This window comes from Meleagris gallopavo, unplaced genomic scaffold, assembly GCF_000146605.3.
Source record: "Meleagris gallopavo isolate NT-WF06-2002-E0010 breed Aviagen turkey brand Nicholas breeding stock unplaced genomic scaffold, Turkey_5.1 ChrUn_random_7180001889627, whole genome shotgun sequence".
NCBI lineage: Eukaryota > Metazoa > Chordata > Aves > Galliformes > Phasianidae > Meleagris > Meleagris gallopavo.
This window is the reverse complement of record NW_011153355.1, coordinates 1-389: the sequence shown is the minus strand read 5'-3', so window position 1 is coordinate 389 and position 389 is coordinate 1. Positions and strand designations below refer to the sequence as shown.

Here is a 389-nt window from a genome sequence, read left to right as displayed (position 1 = left end):
CGCCACACCGTACCCCGTGGCTCGGCGGATGCTGGATGCCTCCATCCCGCTGGCCTGGAAGCAGCTGCTCAGCTCCACGTTGCCCAGTTTGAGCACCACGGCCGTCACCTCCAGCAGCGCCGTCACCTCGGCGGGTGTGAAGCCGATGATCGCCATGGCATCCTGGGGGGGAAGGGGAGGGATGGGGGCAGCCATGGGGTGCTTGGGGGCGCGGGGGGGGGGGTCGTGCCCCCGTACCTGCATGGCACGGAAGTTGGTGGCATCATCCGTGCCGGGCAGCACTGACTTCTCACGGTTCAGGTAACCATAGTGGCTGCAGTCCGGGTGCAGCTTCAGCTTCTCTAGGGTGGGGGTGAGGGGGGGAATCTCAGCCATAGTCCCCAAGACCG

The 389-nt window shown here is 66.8% G+C and overlaps 1 protein-coding gene across 1 annotated transcript; it reads right to left on the bottom strand.

The window, feature by feature from the left end:
- Window positions 1-6: 6 nt before the first annotated feature.
- LOC109364678 (unconventional myosin-Ia-like) lies at window positions 7-382 on the bottom strand (the record flags this gene model as incomplete). Its single annotated transcript, XM_019611313.1, has 2 exons — window positions 238-382; window positions 7-162 (listed from the first exon to the last, which is right to left on the bottom strand). Coding segments are annotated over exons 1-2 (294 nt in total), but the record flags the coding sequence as incomplete, so codon positions are not given.
- Between the last annotated feature and the right edge of the window lie 7 nt (window positions 383-389).